This window comes from Spinacia oleracea, chromosome 5, assembly GCF_020520425.1.
Source record: "Spinacia oleracea cultivar Varoflay chromosome 5, BTI_SOV_V1, whole genome shotgun sequence".
NCBI lineage: Eukaryota > Viridiplantae > Streptophyta > Magnoliopsida > Caryophyllales > Amaranthaceae > Spinacia > Spinacia oleracea.
In genome coordinates this window covers 6,815,563-6,828,953 of record NC_079491.1, presented here as the reverse complement: position 1 = coordinate 6,828,953, position 13,391 = coordinate 6,815,563, and the positions used below count along the sequence as shown (strand labels likewise).

General features: G+C 34.7%; 1 protein-coding gene across 1 annotated transcript; it reads left to right on the top strand.

The window, feature by feature from the left end:
• Nucleotides 1-4,915: 4,915 nt before the first annotated feature.
• On the top strand, nucleotides 4,916-12,535 carry LOC110789469 (uncharacterized). Its single transcript, XM_021994138.2, has 6 exons — nucleotides 4,916-5,456; nucleotides 7,974-8,087; nucleotides 9,126-9,206; nucleotides 10,901-11,073; nucleotides 11,174-11,270; nucleotides 12,131-12,535. Exons 1-6 carry the CDS (start codon nucleotides 5,130-5,132, stop codon nucleotides 12,239-12,241), a joined length of 903 nt encoding a protein of 300 aa, XP_021849830.1. The 5' UTR covers nucleotides 4,916-5,129; the 3' UTR covers nucleotides 12,242-12,535.
• Nucleotides 12,536-13,391: the final 856 nt, after the last annotated feature.

Here is a 13,391-nt window from a genome sequence, read left to right as displayed (position 1 = left end):
AAAGGCTGTGGGCCGGGCCGGGCCAGGTTTCAGGTCAATGCACACATGCCTTATTCATAAATGGGCTTGGTCCATGTCAAACCTACTTATTTTGTGCCAAGTTAGGCTATGTTTAGGTCAAATTTCATTAAATTTAACGTGCTTTTTCGAGTCGTGTATTATCACACTTTTTCAAAAAATCGCGACCCAAACCCGTCCCATGGCTTCGTGTTCGTGATGGGCCATGCTTTCTTTTCGTGTTGGGTCGGGTCATCCTTCAGCCCGACCTATACTAGTATCATCTTTACTTGTAGTGGATCTTTTTGTCTATAGAGAGAGTCATAATGTCCATAAGTGCAATACATAATCAGAATTCAATCTCAAATTTTACGGCTTGTTCGGTATTACTGTTAGTTTCCAGTTTTTGCTTTGTTTGTTTTGAAAGTCGTATGATTTAGAGTGAATAATGAACTAAAAAAAAAATAGTCATATCTATGGTGATCATGTTGAATTTGAAAACTGACAACTAAAAAACGGAAACCACTTTTGTGGTTTTCATATTTTGATTTTTAGTTTTGTAAAAAATAGAAAACAAAAAACAAAAAAACGATACCGAACAGACCCTTAGTTTTCACCCCTCAAGTTTTAATAAAACTAGTTGGCATCATATGTTATACTAACTAGAAGTATGAGTCTTGACACTATTTTGTCATTCTACGAAGACACTAGGCGAGATCAGTGGCGTATCTTTGTTGTGGCCTGAGCGGGTCCGATCCTCTGAGCGAAAATGTTGCTGTGTATTATTTGTTGCGGTCTCCCTAAAAATTTGAGTATAATTGTATACATCTCGTACTATATTGCTTAATTTTTTTTATTTGATCCCCCTATTTAAGCAATTCGAGATCCGCCACTGGACTGTCTATGCAATTTGAATCTTCCAATTCCGTATCAAAATATTTCTTCCGACTATGTTAATCTAACCAAGTATAACTACATTTATTGGGAGTTGTCATTATGGAAGATTAGTACTCCAGATTTCTTTTCCCTTTTTTTTAAAAGCAAACATTGAAAATATGGAGAAAGTATTTATTTTATCATATTATTGTCGAGCCAATCATTGTGTTATTAACTTATTATTCATGATGCAGGCCTGTTATCAGCCCAATCGGGCCGTAGCATGAAGGACTTGTGCAGTTGTGCACAATACTTGTGATGTCCCATTTGTCATTGAAATTCAAAAGTACTTTTATCACAAATGGACTTGATTCACACCTTGCACTTATGGATGGGCCTGGGGATAACCCACTGAATGGGCTTCTGAATTGCGTTGGGCTCTTGTTTGGAAATTGGAGTATAAAATGTTTCGTATTTGTATAAAGTACTCCGTATAAATTTGTTTTGACACGAAAAAACAACATCATTAATAATCAATTATATTGCCGCTTCCCTCCCCCTCCCTCCTTTTCTCCTTTCATCTTTTAGGGTTTTAGTTTTCTTGGCCGTAAATTGTTGTTTTCTCTTCATGTTTGTCTTTTTTCTGGTTTCTTTTATGTTGGTTTGTTTCCAATTTATTCTTGGGTTGTTTCCAATTTATTTGGGTTTTTCCTAGATTTTTCAACGTTCTTGATTCTCATCCATGGATGAGAATTTGGGTTATCATCAACTCGTCGACCGGAGCATTTAATGAGCGGATTGCGAAAGGCTCTACTTGAAAATATGCGAAAACATCAAAAATCACTGGTCCCATTAAACAAAAATTGGAGGCGTACGAGTTGTGCTTTAGGATGCAAAATAGTAATTATTTTGATTGTAACAGTTATGTATTTTCGTTGAATCTGTGGTATGCAAATCTATTTTATCAACGGCTGATTGTTATTGATATTGTTTCCCGTAAAAAAAAAGATAAAATAGATCTGCATACCACAAATTCAAAGAAAAAACATAATTATTACAATCAAAACAATTGCTATGTTGCATTCTAACTCACAACTCGTACTCCACATCTTCCAAGTAGAGCCCTTTGCAATTTGCACACGAATGGTTTCGATCGACGAGTTGATGATAAAACCTAAACCTGTATAAATCCAAATCTTCTTCCCAATTATTAAAACCCAAAAATAAAAGTTCTCATCCATGGATGAGAATCAAGAACCTAAAAAAATGAATCTAGGAAAAACCCAAATAAATTGGGAACAAACCAACGGAAAAGAAACAAAAGAAACAGAAACAAAACAAAGAGAAAGCAATGAAAAAGCAAGAAGGGTCGAAACTAGTCTAATTTCTTTGTTTCGGCCTAAACGGCCAAAAAAACTTAAAACCCTAGACGATGAGAGAGGAGGGAGAAAAAGGAGCGAGAGAGAGAGGAACGTGCTAATGAGAACGTACTTCATATAAATTTAAATAATCGAATAAGTGAAAATTTTGAAAACAAAACCCACTTAAATAAGGAAACGCATTAAGATAATATTTTGGATGGTCCTTAATTCACTGGACACAAATTGTGTGCATGATCTTTAAAATTTGTTACTTTTCCCTCCAATTTTTTGTTCTTAAAATTTAATTTAAGGTCTTGTTTGGTTTATACAATAGAAATATCATTTCTTAGGGATTTATCCATAAAATCACTAAGTTGTCTGGTTGATCACGATAAATCAAAATTTTCGTATAGAGATACCCTTATGATAAGGGAGACTAAGTAATTGTAAAAACCACAACTTCCAATGATATTATTAACGAAACAACTCCTCAGTCTTACATTTCAAATAAACATTAATTTCTCATATTTTTTACGTGCGAGGAAACAAACCAAGTTTAAATATGTAACTGGATTTTCATATTCATAAAATAACCTCCCTTAAAAGCTTTAACTAGTTTTTCATCCTATGCAATACACAATTTTATTTATACTCGGAAAAAATAAAACAAAAAAGAATCTATGAAATTCAACATCATCAAAATGGCTTAAAGTTGATGCAAGCTTAGGTTCTAAAGGGAGTTGTTGATGTTGAAACATGAATGGGGGAACCATTCATTTCCAAGGTCCTAAATAGAGTTACAAGGGCTTTCAAGACATAAATGCCCCTCTTCTTAATCCAAAAGAATCATGTAAATTGGATGAACACGTACATGAAACTTTCTCTTCCATAACAACCAAAATCTCATGCAATCCACTCTCTATGTGGATGTGGTTCATATCAAAAGGACCACAAAATAACCCAAACCCCCAAATACGTCATATGTCTAATAGTATCTACAATATCCCTCTATGATCAAACAAGTGAAACAACTTATATTAACTATGGCTTTTTTTAGGTGTTACTAACGGTTCACCCTTAGGTCAATTCGAATTCGAGTCGAATTGTGGGTGGATAGGTTCCAATCCCTTCCCAATTGTTATTGCGGGGGATCGAAAACGCGGTCCGCCCTACCAAGCTCAGCCCCTATCACCAGTGAACCAACAAACAATTGGTATGGTGATTTGTGAATATAAATAGGTCATACAAATTATATCTAAATCTCCTCTCTCTCTCATATGTACTCCATAATGCCCACCGCTCATTCTGACCAAAAAAAATAAAAAATTCTCTATTTAAAAATAAAATAAAATATACGTACTACATGAAAATACATTTAAAGATGTATCTAAGTATCTAACACGATCACACTTAATTGTGTTTTTTCTTGTAAATTAACTTCAAAAATCATCTACATTTAGTGAGATAGGATAAGACTAAATCTAGCCCGAAATATTTAAATGTGTACTTCAACTTTAGTAACATCTAATTTCAAGTGACTTATACAAAACCTAAGGAATCGGCAAAATTTTAAATCAAATCAGATCGTCTTTATATTTACTATCACACATGAAAATATTAACCAATGATATATTGACCTAGTAGTTAAGACTGAGAGAATGTGTACGATAGATCACATGTTTGAATCCTCACTTTCATATGTAATTTGTATTGTTATCGTGACTCATTTGCATACTTCATATAATCAAAATATCTAGGGGCCGTTTGGTTCACACGGGGTAAAGGGAATGGAATCAAGAAAGGGTATGGAATGGAATGGAATGGAAAGCAAATCCCTTAGATTTTAAGAGTTGTTTGTTTAAACAAATCCAAAGAAAACCTAAAAAACCCACCACCAATCCACCACCGGGTCTACCACCCCCAACCGACGACCGACTCCCTGTCTCTGCGACTCTCTGTCTCTGCGACTCCTTGTCTCTCCCCTACTCGCCGGCAACCCGATTTCGCCAGCAACGTACCACCAGCAACTCGATTTCCACCGCCAACAACGTACCGCCAGCAACCCGATTTCGTCAGAAACGTACCGCCAGCAACTCGATTTCCACCGCCAGAACCTCTGATCTCGCCCGCAACAGACAACAACCTTCGAATCTCGCCAGCAACTCGCCTGAATCTGAGCTGCAAACTCGCCAGCAACTCGCCTGAATCTGTGTTGCGAACTCGCCAGAAACTCGCCGGACACCGTCGACCTTAAGGGTGGGTCGACGGTTAGAGTGGCTCAGATGGTGGGGGTGGTGTTATGCGTTGGTCTATGGTGGATGTGGTGGTGTGATGATGGTGTATGGTGGATCAGGGAAAGGGAATGCCAATACCTAGGGGGGTGGGGAATCAATATAGAGGGATTTGAGGGAATCAAGAGGGTAAAGAGAATGATTGAAAGAGCATTACAAACAACAACAAAGGGAATTAATCCTTCTGATTCCCATTCCCTTTCCTGAATACCCCCAACCAAACGGCCCCCTAATCATATGATCAATATTTAGTTTATTAAAGGATCTAAATATCGGAATACACTGCAATATTACATCATTTATCTCAGGTGAAGAGAACACGTCACAACTCGATTTGCACTCAAGGTGGGGTATTTTTGTAAAAACTTAAACTGATCCATAAATGGCATATCCTGTAAAACTCATTCATTCAAGCGGCAGTTTCTCTACTTCTACTGTACTGTTACAAAAATCCAAATGGTCGCTATTTTGATTTCATAATCTCACCTATTCTTCCATCTCTTTGATCATAAGTTCATAACCTACGGAATTTCTCTATCTTAAAAAAACCAGGGCTTTAAATAAATCTTAATTAAGCATAATTTGTGGGAAATAGGGGGAAAAAATGCAATCTTTGGGTCTGAAATTGTTCACTGATTTTGGGGTAGCAGCAAGAAAATCATGCAATTTAAAGAGTACTAACTTAAATGGGTTGTCAGATTTTGAGGTGGGTACCCAAAAAAATCGGTATTGTCCCACTATAGGAAGTAGAAATGGAGGGTTTTGTAGGATAGTGGCATGTTCTTCTCAGAAGAATGTTGATGGAGAGAGCAGCGCGAGCTCAAGCCCGATTTCAGACCCGGTTCAGGATCAGGGTCAGGCCGGGCTTCTTTCTCGGACCCAAACTTATGCCATGCTTAAGCAACAAATGGAGGTTGCAGCCAAAGCTGAGGTATTTGTTGGACTACTTTTAAATTTGTTTTTGTTATTGATTTGTTGAATTTATGCGTTATTATGATAGTTTTGGTTGATTTATGTGGTGAATATTAGTTGTTGAAGTTGGATTTTGGTGGGTTTTTAGTTGGATTTGATTTTGTAATTTAGGATTGGCAATTTGTGAAGTAAGTATGGTGATTGATGGAACTTATTAGGTGTTATGGATGTGAAATTGTGGAAACTGAAGGGTCCAGAACTTCAGTTTGATGTATAGATTCATGAAATATTCCGTTTTCGGGGATAATGATCGACCTTTAACGCTTTGAACTCATGATCATTCCCGTTTCGTGATAGTTATTAGGTGATAAATGTTGCTAATTAGGCAGTGAATGCAAATGTTATTAAGAGTAATGTTAATCATTCTTGGACGATGATATAGGTCGCAAGTTGCGACAACAAAATGTTGTCGCAATCTTACGTGTCGGCATTTCATTGGTACAAATAAGCACCATGTAGGCTACACGTCATCAATTTATTTTTACTATCAATTCAATATTTTTACTATGAAAATATATAAATAAGGCAGTCGATACAAAGAAGGAAACAAATATTTATTATATTCATAGTAAATATATATTTCCTTTTATCTTATAAATTACAAATTAAAAAAATTAAAATTAAATCTAATAATATATTTTTGTGCAATTTAAAAAATACATCAATTTAATTTAAAAAATACATCAATTTATAATAAAATACGAAGTAATATATTTTATGTAAATACGGAGTAGCAAGGAACTAAAACTACTGACTCTATCAAGAAATATTTCCCTTCGTTTTGTTTTGATAGTCTGTAGTTTTTCGTTTGTTTTGGGTTCCTTTGACTTGTGTTTTCTTTTACTTAGGGGTCTGCCCCTCGATCTTCTTTCACCCAAAAAAATAAATAAATTATTTTATGTAAATAAATATTTATAATTATACATTACTTTAAAATATTGTTTTAATTTTAATGATTAGGTTAGTTTTAATTAGGTTTACACGCAGTTCATCGGCCTACAGGCGCACAGTCATGCATCATCATCTCATTAGATTAGTAATTTCGGAGAGGAAGAACAACACTTCAAGTGCCGTATAAACCCAATAAACAAATAAAGACGAAATTCTTTTCCTAATTTTTTATTTTCTATTGTACTGTATTTTTTATTTTCTAAGTATAAATTAGTAAATTTATTTTTTTATTTTAATTTCCTATATCATATAAATAATTAAAAGTATTTTTTTTTTCTAATATCCTATACAAATTAGAATTATTTTTCTGAAATAAAAAATTATATTATTCAATTTGTAAATTAGAATATTAAGATTTTCCTACCTTTTTTATGACATGTATAATAGGTTATATAATCTAAATATTTTAGTTTCCAAATACATTTATGACACATAGACGTGCCATGTCACCACTGTGACACGGCTTAAAGGTCGCATGTTGCGACCTTTATCATTTCCGATCATTCTTATAAGGGATTGTTTTGATTGTTGAAGTGTTTCGGTAAAGGATGTATATCCTAGAGAAGGTTTTTTGTAAATTAGGAGTACAATAGATTATTTGCTAGCTTTTTATGGCTCATGTGATGTTGGCAATGGATTAGTGGAAGTGAGAATGAGAGAATATAGTAAATTTGTAAATCCATTTTCAATTTGTCTGGTATTTGGGCAATATGAAGTACTCCGTAAAATGAACCTTTTGATTCCTATAGTTTTAAAAAAGAGCCTCCCGTTGTGTTTAATGGGGGAATTAGGCCTATCGTCCTCACTTCATCATATCGAATGTATGGAAATGGAATTACCGCCTTTGGTCGCACTCCCACCTATCGATCATTCTCCTTCCTACCAAACAAAGGTTAAGTAAAGCATATGAATTTAGAGAAATACTTAACTTGGTTGAATACTATGGATTTCAAGTGTTTCTGTGTTTCAGTCCTTTGGGATGCTTCTTGATAAAGAGTATGTAATTGGTTCTGCCGTTCTGGATAACAACATTTATTAGCATAATGAAATATGTTTCTGAGGTTGTACCTCTTTGACAGAAAGCCATGGTTAGGCTTCTTATATGCATGTTTGTTTCCAGTTCCATTGGACTTGTACATGTATTTTACAGGGTTTGAATACTAACCAAGATGCAATACTTTTGTCTCAGAAATACTTTTACGAGTTTGAAATAAGTGTATTTTAGAAAATAGCTTTAGGCAGAGGGTGAGTTGAAAAAGTACATGTGTTTTTATTGTTTTAAGACTTTAACATAACTAGCTACAGAGTGGATGTCTTTCATAAGTGGATATCTTAATTTCTCAGGACATCCTAATATACGGAGTAATACTTAAGAAATACACAACTTCATGTATATGACTATTTGTACATTGGAATTCTGACTCAGGGGCTTGAAAGTTCATGATTACTTCTTTTTTTTACTGTACTTAAAAAGAACATTCTCTGTCACAATTTTAATATTTGATTTTGCCTGTTTTGCTTTCAGGATTTTAAGGAAGCTGCGAGACTACGTGATTCATTAAGAGTATTTGAAGATGAAGAGCCAGTTTTGCGTTTGAAGAGACTTTTGAAAAATGCTATTGCAGAGGAGAGGTTCAAGGTACTTCTCCTTCGCCTTTTTCCCTTTCCTTTCCCCTTTTAGAGTTCAGACCTTTTTTTTAACGTTGGAGTGGGGATTTCCTGATCTTTTTTTTATCTGAGTTCATTTTACCATGCCCATTTCCGTTAGATATTAACTTGAAATGAACTAATTGAATGTCCTGCTGACTAAGGAATCCTATGCAGTAACGTACTTTGACAATGTACTTTTTCATGGACATTGTAACTTGATGCATGTGTAAGTTTTACATGTATTGTAGTATCTGCTTGTACATAGATAAGCATGGGACAGTAGTGGAACTGAAAGTATTGTATGATAACTTGGACAGTATATTTGATTATCTTTTGTCACTTTAATTCTCATTGCAAAACAAAATCTCAAAAAATAGGCGATGTGTTGGAAATTGGTATCCAGTTTGAACTAAGGATTCATGAGAACTAGTATCAAGGAACTTTTCCTACCTTTTCTGTTCGACGGTTTGGGAAGAGTCCCCAAAGCCAAGGGAAGATTTTCTTATTAGAGGAATGGTCAGGATAGGACTCCGAGGTGAAAAATACTAAGGCCACTTAATTCATTTTACTCTTTAATTACTCCATAGCACATTACCAAACTTGACTTTTAATTTAATATTATATCTGAAACACTTATTGTTAAGTGTATATTTTGTTCTTGGTCGGAAGCAGTTGGTGTACATGTCTAAACATCCAGATATAAGGTTTATAGAGTATCGGAATAGAAATACTTCATAGTTTATGCTTAGACCAAGACATTACTGTCTTAGATTTATTTCTGCAAATATTAGAACATATGGGTCTGAGCGTCTAGTTCTTTATGCGTACAAATATTTCCTGGTCGGAGTATGTTGATATACAAATAGTTTCTTATGGAGTCTGTTGCACTTGGCATTTGCTATTGATTTAAGGTTAATTGGACATCTATTGATTGATTGATTGCAGTTTATTGCTTGGAAAGCGATCTATTCTGTAGTCTTGTATTGTTTCTTCTAGTGACATAAAGTGTTATTTTGATGGTCTGCAGGATGCTGCAAGATACAGGGATGAACTCAATGAGATCTCTCCTCATTCTCTTTTGAAGTGTTCCAGTGATGCCACTACCTTGGTACACAACTAAGCTTTTCTTCTATTAATTAATATATAACTCTTGTGATCACTTACTCAGGCTGTTGCAACTTGATCAAATCATTTTTGTGTGTTTTTATTTCTTTTTATATTCAAGAGTGCTTTCAGTTTCTGTTTATCTGATCTTTCATTTGATTTGGAAACTTTAAGTTCCAAGTTTCCAACATCTAACTTGGGGAAGAGCTAGAGAAGCGTATTCTTTTTATTTAGCTATCCGTATTCCTAGTTTCTAGCTTTGTGTCATTTGTTAAACGTGGTGTTTGCTTCACGCTTAGTCTTATCATAGTCGAGGATTTGGTGTTGATTGTGGGTCCATGTTTCTACCCACTCTAATTTAGGTTTCCTAGCTTTTAGTTAGTACTCCCTCCGTTCCTAAACAAGTGTTCATATTGAGGGATTCACAGTAATTAAGGAAAATAAAAAGTGTGTAAGAAAAACAATGATCGGGAGTGTTTTTTTGGGGAAATGATAAAGTAGATAATTGAAAACCTCTCTTCCACTTTTCAGTGAATATATTCATAATTAATTCTTACTTCATGAGAAGAGAGGGAACACATTAACTATCAAAGCAACGTGTCGATAAGTCTTTAGAGTTTAGACTCTTTAATTGCAGCTACCCCATTTTCCACAACTCTAAATGATGAAAATCATTTGTTATCTCCTAAATTCCTTACCTTACTACTGTTTGATTACTATTTTTTTTTACAGTAGACTTCATTCCATTTTTAACTCTGGACAAATAGTTTTTCAGAGACTCTTTTTCTTTCATATTCAGAGTGTCAAATTTTGAGCATAATCACGGTTTTATCGCCTAAATACTCAAGCTTGATAATCTTCCATGCCTCCTCCAATGTCTTGACAGATGAAATACGAGGAAAATCGTCATAATCCAATGCCATCTGGATGAAAAATAATGCGTTTGATTTTCACACAGTTTCTGATCGAGTTCCGCATTTTTATGTATGGTACATTGGCTCTCAACTATTTCCCATAAATCTTAGAATTTAACATGATCTACATTTTGATACTCAGAAGGAGTTATTTTTCACCTTTGAAAATTTGGAATTCGCGGCTAGGAACAAAAGAATTGATGCCATTTGCCGCTATGGCGCCATGTTCCCCCTTTTAGACTCTGTTTGGTAGGGTGTAAAACGTTTTCATGGAAAATGATTTGCCCTTCTCAATCATTTTACGTTGTTTGGTTTGACAAGGGATGAAAAACAATTTTTCATAACTCCCTCAAAGATGGAAAAACCTTTTCCATTTAAAAGGGAGGGAAACCACTTTTCCACCTTACCTCCCTCTCCCTTTTTCCGCTCAATCTTCACCATCTTCTCCCATTTTTTTTTAAGAAACCAAACAAAGAAAAACTAGTTTTGAATTGTGTTTTCCCCTGTAATTGCACTGCAAACATTTTACACCAAACCAAACGGAGCCTTATTCACTCAATCTTGTGTTTCACTCTCCCTCAACCACTTCCCAAAATTTTGTTGGTTGTATTCCGATAATTTGTTGGTTGTTTCACTGTTTGTCTTGTTTGCTTGTTTTGAATCTTACCTTTAGAAGGGGAATGCTCAGTTTCTGTGTTTTCCATTTGATATTTCCTTGACAAGAATCCTCAATTTCTCACCAGTAAGTTCATTTGCAAATAATGTCCTTTTCGTTACATTACAGGGGATTCGTGTCCAAGTTAGGAGTGTCTACATTGAGGGACGTAGTCAACCATCGAAAGGGCAGTACTTTTATGCATATAGGATTAGAATAACTAACAATTCTGACCGTCCAGTACAATTATTGAGGCGGCATTGGATAATAACTGATGCCAATGGGAGAATTGAGAATGTCTGGTCAGTTTTTTTTTTTCATTCACGTTTGAAAACATCTCAACTATCACGATTTCTGTTCTTGAACTTATTTGCTCTTACAATTTCCTTCTTCTGTTTTCAGGGGTATAGGAGTTATCGGTGAGCAACCAGTTATACTTCCAAATACTGGCTTTGAATACTCTTCTGCATGTCCTCTCAGTACTTCTAGTGGAAGAATGGTGAGATTGTCTTGTCTCTTTTCCAACACATAAGCCATTAGTTATACGTACTTTTATATACTCATACTCACCGTAGCATATATTATTGAAATAACGCATACTTAATTTTGTTTTGCGTAGCATACACACCGTAACATATGTTTGCCTCTTCCTTAAACTGACCTGTCTTGTTTTGTGTTCCCTACTTCCCTCTTTTTCGTGCCTCGTGTCTACTCTCTTTCGTATAACCTTTTATTTTTCTTTTATAACGGTTCATGTTAGCCGACCGTAATCATTTTGGGACTAAGGCTTGGTTATTGTTGTTGTTGGATGTTTTGTAGCTTAATTGCGCTTTAATGCCTTGTCTCTTACACGCTTAACATATGAATCAAAGCTGTTAAAGACTCTACTCCGTTTTCTCCCCAATTTTCTTAGGGTGTGCCTAAACAAAAGTACGGAGTACTTTAAATGCTCTTGTTAATGGGTCAATAGTCTCGACACCATTTTAGTGAAATACAGTAAAAATTTTGCAAGACATATTCGAAACATCTTTGCTTTTGTTATGATTGTCTTAAATCCAACATAAGACTTATGTTATCTTCACCTTATTCTTATTGCTTATTACTCATTCTCTTAAAACCAGACCAGATATGAAAAAATCAGATCAGACCATAAAAACAAAAAGCACTCGCAACAAACATTCAGACCAAACCAGAAAAATTCAGAACTAAAAAAATCAGACCAATAACTAAAAAAATCAGACCATGCTAGGTAAAGAGAACAGAGCCGAAGTTAGTAGGTTATTATTAAGTGTATCTTTAGAAGCATAAGATTTTAAATTTTTAATGGCTGGGTTATGTATTTTTGTTTTAATTCCGCAGGAGGGTGATTTTGAAATGATTCATATCGACAAAGTAGGATCAAGAACATTCAATGTAGCAATCGCTCCGTTTTCGCTCTCCACACTCGGTGATGACAGCAATCCTTTCTAAAGTTCGAGCTTCAAAAGTTACTCACTAATCACTACATATATAATGGAAGTCCTGTCAAGTGATTGCATTTAGCTTGTTGCATAAGCTCTTGCAATTGTAATGAGAAAATGAAGTAGAAAATTCAAGCATCGATTGTACCAACTATTATCGCGGTGTGTATATGCAGTTTGATCTTTTAGATTTGTAATATATCCTCGAAAAAGTTCCCCTGTTTGAGTGCCATACCTCTCAAAAACTCTTGTTGTAACCGCTGAGTGATTATTGATAATCCAAATATACCACAGTTTTTACAAATTTCTTAAGGATTGTCCATTATATCTCTGTCCTATTTGTATGTATAATGTAGTATTGAATGTAGTATGAACTCAAAAGATTTGCAAAATGCATCCCATTTGTGTAAATTTCTAGATGTTAAGAGCATCTCTAATTGTAAGCTAATTTGACAATTAGCTTGCTATGCCACATAAGATTTCAAACTATTTTATTGTCTAGCTAATTTGTGCTCCAATGGCAAGCAACTAGCTTGTTATTTAAATTTGTCCCACTTGTCAATTAATTATTTGGCAATTTTGAGAGCTAGTTGTCAAGCAAATTAGCTTAAATAAGCTAATTTGCTTGACCAAGCTAAGAGCATCTCTAATGGTAAGCTAATTTCTAAATTAGCTTATCATGCCACATAATATTTCAAACTATTTCCCTTTCTAGCTAGTTAGTACCCTAGTGGTTAGCTACTAGCTTGATATTTAATGTAGTCATATTTATCAATCAATATTTAAATTTAATTCAATTTAAAATTATTTCATTGGACAAGTTTTTTTCAAGCAAATTAGCTTAGATAAGCTAATTTGCTTGGCCAAGCTAATTTATTATTCCAACTCCAATGGTCAAGCTAATAGCTTGGAATTTCTCAAAATTGCAAGCAAGTCCCTAGCTACAACCATTGGAGATGCTCTAATTTGTTATTTTCACTCCAATGGTCTAGCTATTAGCTTGAAACTTTTATAAATTTCAAGCTAGTCCCTAGCTACAACCATTGGAGATGCTCTAATAAGTTTATTGCACAAGGACCCACAAAAGACGACGTTGTAAATGACCCTCGAGACTTCATTCAAACAAACTGTTATGCAATGTGCACGATATGTTTAGAGTC

Bases quoted from the DNA above. Each gene is read 5' to 3' on its own strand.
- LOC110789469 (XM_021994138.2), top strand. From the start codon at position 5,130: ATGCAATCTTTGGGTCTGAAATTGTTCACTGATTTTGGGGTAGCAGCA. The intron at 8,088-9,125 runs GTACTTCTCCTT...GATGGTCTGCAG, and splicing joins TTGCAGAGGAGAGGTTCAAG to GATGCTGCAAGATACAGGGA. The intron at 11,271-12,130 runs GTGAGATTGTCT...TTAATTCCGCAG, and splicing joins GTACTTCTAGTGGAAGAATG to GAGGGTGATTTTGAAATGAT.